Here is a 7842-nt window from a genome sequence, read left to right as displayed (position 1 = left end):
TAAATAATTATTTTAAAGTTGCCAAAATATCAGAAGCGTAAATAGATATTTTGGGGGAAGACGGGACAAAATTGGGTGTCAACAATCTTCATCTTCCAAACACTAATTGTCTTGCAATTGTAGCTCAAATTACATCCCTAGCCTTGATTTCTGCATACTTAGTGTGCATACTTATCTTGATTTCTGCATACTTAGATGGTCGTGTGAGGCCAAATTGCCATTGTTATATTGTTGTGTGGCCCTGTGTGGCTTTGGATATTGGTTTGAGCTGCTTGACAGGCTTTGGATAGTCCTGTTTATAGAGATAACTCTGCCGAAATTTTTAGAAATCCTGAGAGTTGAGATATCCCTCAACATTTGAGGACGAATATTCTTAAGGGGGGAAGGATGTTACACCTCGTGTTTTCGTGCGTTATCGTACCGTAAGGTGGATAACATGCTAAGAAGGTAATGTTTTGAGGTATTTAAATAGTATGATAGTCGTATGTTAAGTATTGAAGTCAAAGAGTTGTAATACGAAAGTCTACAAAGGTCGTCGCAAGTTACGTTTGTAAATTTCACTAAAATTTGAGTTAGATGTCGAAGAGCTTTTCTCTCAATATACCTGGAGTTACGGGGTGATCCACCTATAAAATTGAAGGTCTACGAGTCTAGTTTCCAGCACATTTAACTGTTTATTGACATGACATTGGAGTAGAGAGATATTGGCATTTCCATCTAGGGACGCAAACTGCCGCGAGGACAGTGTGCTGGGTTGGTGGCTTTATTTTGCCCAAGTATAAATAGATGCCTTGGGACGAATTTTTCTCCATTTCTTCACCTTGAAAGAACATAGAAACCCTAGGAAAAACTCTCTACTCATCTTCCATCAATTATAACACACCTAAGGGCAAATCAAACAACCTCAACGTGGAGAACAACATGTCGAAATTGTGATTTCTTCACTATTTCACCTTTCGGAGGGAAACCTTGCTTTGAAATAACTTGGGGTTTGAAGTGATTTTCATGATCTAAGATATATTTTAACCCCCTTTTGATTTCTTTGAACTTCTACAAGTAATTAATCCTAAGAATTGGCTGAAATTTCATAAGATAGGTTCTTGCCATTCCTTAAGAACTCTTGTGAATAGAGTTTGTTTGTTGAGCTATTTTGTATGGTTTTGGTGTGTTGTTTGAATCTGTGGGAATATGGATAGGATCGTATTGATGAGGAGGGGTAGGAAAGTAGAATTTGGTAGCGTTTTTCTGGGAAATTGAGCTACAAAAGAGCCTACGAACTTATGCTCGCGAGTTGCATGCTTAAATGTCTAAATGAAGATTTTCATGAGCTATGAACTTGATTTTGATCTTGAATAGTTCGTTTTGTGTAGGAATTTGTTCATAAGGTATTCAAGGACCTGAAAAATGCATATAACTTCATCAACAAGGTATGTAGGGCTTTCTCTATATCTTTCAGCATGACTAGAACTCAAATGAATGTTTATTGAATTGTTTCGTCGAATTCAAATTGCTTCACTTCAAATTGATAAATATGATTAAATATGCCCTTTTCTCATGAATAACTCACATCGAAGAAGATTTAAGTATTCTCATCTTCCTTGTTGGTCGCTCAAGAGAACTAGGAATCTTTTGTTCGTTCTTTCTTTGACGTTCATATTGATCATGGCTACTGCTAGCTTGAACATGATGTCTACTTCAAATAAATCCCTAAAATGTAACTTTCATGTTTCTTGTGCTGGTTGTCTCATAATTGGAAACCAAAGAACGTATCGACAATAATGATAGTCAGAGGATAACGACAACAGGTCACTCAGACTCTTTTTATGACATATCTTTTGAGGTCAGTCTTGCATTGCGCTTATCTATGTATTTATTTTCATTATCGAGCCGCGCTATAGTCGGCTAGGTAGGCACTTATATGTGCACCTAGACATGTTTCTTTCTTACCGAGCCGTGTTGTAGGCGGCCGGGTAGGCACGTAGCTGTGCATCGCCACTGATCAGTTGGGCAGAGAGGATGTTATGATGATGAGCTCACCCCACAAAGGGATTTACTATTGTTATATGATATGATATATTCCTTCACATTGAGGAATGATTTTACGAGCATGCATTTACATTTATGTTAAGGTTTTGGTTGCCCTCAGTGGCCTTGAACAGAGTTTCAGGTTGTTTCTAAATCCCTTCTCACATTATTTACATTATTTGTGCTTGTGCTTATCGCCCTACATATTCAGTACATATTTCGTACTGACGCCCTTTTGTGCGCTGTGTTCATGCCCACAGGTGCTGATAGACAGGCCGGCGCGCCTCCGCAGTAGGACACCGAGATCAGCGATTGAGTGTTGCACTCCACTTCTTCGGACTTGCTAGTTCTGAGTCCATAAGTACAGATGCATATGTATATGTATAGTTTTGGGATATGTCGGGGGCTGCGTCCCGACTCGTTGATACGTGTTACTCTTTTAGAGGCTTGCGTACTCGCCTGTCGGTGTATATATGTTTTGCTTGACCTTGTCGGCCCCTGTACAGTTGGCATGACCATGATATAGCCTTGTTGGCCTTATATATTGTTGTTGGGTTCTTCTGCGTGCAGGTTGACACATTTGGTTCTTGTTAGTATCATATAGAGGCCTTGTCGGCCCATTATTTATATTACATGTCACAGATGCCATGGTTGGTTCGCTCGGGCCTTCGGGTGCCGAGTGCCGGCCACACCCCCCAAGGTTGGGGTGTGACAAAAGTCCAACTGGAGTATGCATGGTATTGTATTCTAATTTTTACATGAAATTTTTATTTTTAAAAAGATACCGAAAATTAACTAACCATACCGATACCGAAGAAAAACCGAGATGATCGGACGGTTTTGAATAGTCTAATTTTGGTTATACTAAATAAAAAAATCAAAAAATCGATATGGTATAAATTTTATAAAATAACCTTTCAAATCGTACCATTAACACCCCTTAAGAAAGAGAGGGAAGACAAGAATTACCAAGGAAAACAATTGTTAAAGAGTCTTCAAGATTCATAACTGTTGTTGTTAAAGAGTCTTCAGTACTATAAATAATAATTGTATTGTTGAAGATCCTTTTTTTTTTTTGGTGTCCTCTCTTTTAGGAATGCTTAAAAGATACAGTTGTTGAAGAGTCTTCAAGATTCGAGTGAATCCCACTTCACCCCCCTAACATTTAAGGGTTGGGAAACGATACCCCCCTCACATATTGAATGGGAACGATAACCCCTTTATTTAATATTTTTCGGTGAGAATCTTTTGTTTTTAATAAGGGTGAAAATCATTTACTCCCCCAACTATGCTTTAAAATCCAAACTCCCCCCTCAACTTTGAACAATAGACATTCTTCCCCCTTTATCCTAATTGACTTTTGTAAATGCCTATTTCACCCTTTACATTATCAACTTTTGTCTTCTTTTTTTTACCTCTTTAATATCACGATATTTTTCATTTTTTTTAATTTATGTATTATAACAAATAAATATTATCTTGAAGTCGAAGAAAAAAGTGAGAATACTAATTGAGTATATAAGTTAATGATGTTTTATAATAAAATAAATTAGCAGAATAAACAAAAAATAAATTTTATTAAAAATAATAAAAACTTTAATATTTATTTATATAAGTGAAAAATGGTTCGTCATAACTTTATAAATATATTTATATGTAGGTAATTGCAAAAACAATTAAAAAATACAGGTAAATTTTTAAAAATGATTTATTTATACTGTAAATGAATTTTATTATACAAACAGTAAAGAATAAAAGAGAAGTGAAACTTAAATACTTACTGCATCCTCAAATGTACTGCCCAAGCCCCAATCCAAACAACCTACTTCTTCCCTAATTAGAAAATTCGAGATGGTAACCGACACCGAAAAGAAAGAAGAACAGAATAGAATCAAATTAACTAGCATTAAGTAGGTTATGCTTTCAAATCAGGGGTTTGGGTTTGAGTAAAAGCTATCGGGCATATACAAATGTGTATATGGCCCTCCACATGTCTTTTTAATTCGTAGGTCCGGGTCTATAACGGTTGAGGGGAATTTTTATTCAAAAGTGTAATGGTTGGGTAATACACAGTCACATACTCAAATAGAGGAGATATGTGAACAACTTTTGAAAATAGAGGGGCAAATATGACCCTTTACCATTAATTAGATTTATATAAGTATCTTAGGCAACACAAACAGTGCATAACAGGCAAATCCAAATTCAAAAATTGCTGCAATAGCTCCACAAACAAAACAAAAACCAATAATAATAAAAGATCCGTCTTGCACCATCAACAAAAACTAATACTAATCTTCTACATCAACTTCATCAACTATGATTTCAACATTGGGTGATGCTCGTTGGAATTGTTTCATCTTATCCGTCAGTCGTCTACCCGTCTGAATGAGGAGACATGAATAATTCCAAATGGAAATTTTGTCAAGTACAGGTGCATATGCTAATATAAACCTCACAAATTCCATTTCCATCTCAAGACCACCAAAAGTACTCATACGCACTCTTTGAAGCATCTTCATAACACCATACAAGCTTGATTGGTCTCGTAAGAATTGTACAATAGGTTCCGCAACATCGTTCATTGTGTTCATTGTTTCCTAAAGATTATCAGGAACTGGTCAGGCTGGGTTCAGATGACAAAACAATATTAAATCACGTTAATGGGAAAAAAGGAGTGAGTGATTACACATTCAATGGTCAACTCCTGTAATTTAGGGCAGCTCGTAATCAAGTAAATAACACACGAAACCTCCTGAACGGTTCTAAATAACATTCCCCCAATTCTAAGAGATTTGACATTGTTCAGAGCAGTCAGAGCATTCTCCGGCGGACCTCCCATCGTCAAGTACTAGAAGCATGTGAAAATTTTGTTAAAGATACAAATACGATGCATCATTTGGTTATAATAACTAATACCACAAATGCCCATTACCTTCAATAAAAAAACCACCTATATCCAGTTCCATTAGGCAAGGCATGTAACAGAAGAATTTTGTAAGATTGGAACAAACAGAAGATGCATCCGCTGAAGCTGGTGAAGTAAGATACACATTAGCTTTCCTAAGCATAGGGGCGTTCTTGAAGCAAATGGACTTCGATGCTCCTCTGAAGTCAAAGCATTTGAGATTAACAGCATCGATTTCAAGGGTGTCAAAGTTTGTGCACCAACGCAACCTCAATCTTTCAAGCAATGGGCTTCTGGAGATAAGATTCTTAAGTACTGCTGGAACAAAAGTGACGTCCTGAAGATCAAGATTGATAAGCTTCTCAAATCCTTTGAAACCGGGTGGAGGGTGGAACAAGCACATACCAAGTTCCAGATGCCTTGGTTGCTTGAATGTAAAAGGTGGGAGGTAAATGATATCTATTGCGTGAGAATGTCTGAAGGGTGAATTCTTGGACATTTTTCTTTGGGAAGAAGAGTATCCAATTATTAATATCAGGAAAGCTTATCAAGTTAGAGCCGCTGAGTATAAAATTCAGTATTGGTCCTTTATGGAGTAATAGGACTTGGTAAATGATTGTCTTAGCTTCTTGCTCATGTGCAAGTGACCTGAAAAAGTGATAATCAAACGCAAGTTCTGGACGTGTGACCCATTTATACCTCCAGTCTTTTGACAATATACTGGTCTTCACTGCATCTTTCAAAGGCAAGCACCCTAGAATTCCGTCCAGAATATTACAGGGCAGATTGCTAATTTTATCTACACCAGATCTCCTCGCACTTTTCATGGTCATGTGTTGACAAGTTTGCAGTCACTTCTGAAAGATAAGAAAATCCGGGAAGTCAACCAAAAGTACCAAGCAAATGCACTTCTCGACTTTCAAAGTATTCAATATTTCTCACTAGAATTTCTATATAAAGGCAACATGAAATTGTTCAATGTTTTCAACTAGATGAATACATGAATACATATTTCAACAACATATACATAGACTTATATGACTGATTGTTCAATGTCTTCAACTAGATATTTTTCTGTTTTCCTATATCAGAGAGACAAAATTAAGGTATGTAAGAGAGGAAAGAGCAGAAATTGGAAGATTGGAGGACCACAAACTTCATTTTGAGAGAACATTGTTAGTATCTACAGAGAAATCCAAAAAACTCCGACTTAGGTTTCATTACTCTTTCCCAAATTAAGTCCATCTAACTTGTTTTAAATTTTATATAACGATTTTCTTCCTCGCATTAGCTAGGGTTCCTCAAGGAAAATGCTGTCACTTTATTTTTCTTTCCAATTAAACTCACAGTTCACCATACATTTCCCAAATAGTCATGAGCCTTTGCCATTAACACATAACAGCCAAAAAGATAGAAGTAAGACATATTTTATCTAATCACATAGTTTCAGTAGATAAAAAAGACTCAGGAGAGCTAGCATTATCAATTGGAACATATTAGAAATAAAAGTCGGAGCATGCCACAGATAGAGCATCCACGGGAAAGATGTTCTGCAAGATTAGAATTTATCATGTAATATTCTCATCTAATTTTAATTCCTTGAAGATTGCACAAGTGAAGAACTCTATAAGGTATAGCACAAATTCACATGGTACGCACGCATTTTTGCTCAATGATGGCATAGCCCGAGTGATAAATCTGTGAGGTCTGTTGGGCCAAAGCGGACAATATGTACCATGGGTTTTGGAGGGAATAAGTGCATTTAGCTATTCAATTGCGAAGAACATCTGAAAGATGTGGATTCTCCTCTCTAAACAGGACAAACAAAACACACAAGGAGGAAAAATTGAAAGCTTCATAAGCAATTTTTATTACAAGGAACCTGCTGCGAGGGAACAATTTATAATTCAAGAAAGTAATGGAGAGCAAGTATAGTAAAATAAGCACATAGTGGATGAATACAAGCTTTAGCACTTAGAGAAAATAAGGAGCAGCCCGTAAACCTAGAGATTGTTAGCAAGAAAACAAACACAAACTTGATTCCGTGGTTATTTTCCTTTTCTAAATAGGGCATAGGAAACAACAACAAATACATTTGTAGACCAAATGTCTCGTGTTCTTTTTGCAATTTTTTGCTAATGTCTCTGTTTCAAATCATTAGTAAGCAAAAAAAGGCTCCAAATAAACTAGGTAATTCCTTCGTGTAATATTGCCATACCATTCACCAATACAAGACAATGGTGTGGAATGAAAGGGGCAATTGCAAAAGGAATATTAACGTGAAGGGTGCACAATAAGAAGTCAAACAATTAAGAATATACTTCTTACGTTAAAGAAAAATTGGAGAGAGCAACACAACTGAGTCCACGGGGTTACCTATAGCAGATATTGAAAACTGCCACAACTTTTCACTGTCTGTTCGTTTTTTTTTTTCTTCAGTTGTCTCACGAGGATTAAATGGTGCCTCTTTCTGGTAACTAAATAAATGGTGACTTTTGGTGTTTAACCCCCTGTTTGGATGGCGGTTTTCCATGGTTCATTAATGTATGGTTTTATATGAAATCATATTTGTTTTCATTATTTTTAAAATTATGTGGTATGGTATTGTAAACTCGTGGTTCATCTTATGGTTATATAACCATGAAAAGTTTCAATTTTTATAACCACAGATTTGATGGTTTTTTTATGATTACATATTTTATTTTTCCATTATACCCCATCCTCCACCATTCACCCCACCCCACGCCACCTCCACCCTACCACTCACCCCCACTCCCACCCTCGACCATCCACCCCACCCTCACCCTACCACCCACCCCCACCCTTATCCCACAACCACCCATATCACACCACCCACTATCCCTCACCACCACTACCCCCACCCTCATCCCACCTCACACCACCCACCC

General features: G+C 36.9%; 1 protein-coding gene and 1 pseudogene across 1 annotated transcript; both read right to left on the bottom strand.

Annotated features, from left to right (window-relative positions):
- Positions 1–4316: 4316 nt before the first annotated feature.
- LOC132043934 (uncharacterized) lies at positions 4317–4867 on the bottom strand. The gene is made up of 2 exons (XM_059434396.1): positions 4715–4867; positions 4317–4625 (listed from the first exon to the last, which is right to left on the bottom strand). Exons 1-2 carry the CDS (start codon positions 4865–4867, stop codon positions 4317–4319), a joined length of 462 nt encoding a protein of 153 aa, XP_059290379.1.
- A 55-nt stretch (positions 4868–4922) lies between these two features.
- On the bottom strand, positions 4923–7421 carry LOC132043933 (F-box/FBD/LRR-repeat protein At1g13570-like; annotated as a pseudogene).
- Between the last annotated feature and the right edge of the window lie 421 nt (positions 7422–7842).

The sequence above is a fragment of the Lycium ferocissimum genome, unplaced genomic scaffold, assembly GCF_029784015.1.
Source record: "Lycium ferocissimum isolate CSIRO_LF1 unplaced genomic scaffold, AGI_CSIRO_Lferr_CH_V1 ctg3077, whole genome shotgun sequence".
NCBI classification, from domain to species: Eukaryota; Viridiplantae; Streptophyta; class Magnoliopsida; order Solanales; family Solanaceae; genus Lycium; species Lycium ferocissimum.
Note: the sequence above shows the minus strand (reverse complement) of the source record. Positions and strands in the feature narration are given on the sequence as shown.

What these genes read in the sequence shown, in the direction of transcription:
- LOC132043934 (XM_059434396.1), bottom strand. Translation starts at nt 4,867, where the DNA reads ATGGGAGGTCCGCCGGAGAATGCTCTGACTGCTCTGAACAATGTCAAA. An exon ending in AGGAGTTGACCATTGAATGT is followed by an intron (nt 4,626 to 4,714) that starts GTAATCACTCAC and finishes GATAATCTTTAG; the next exon opens with GAAACAATGAACACAATGAA.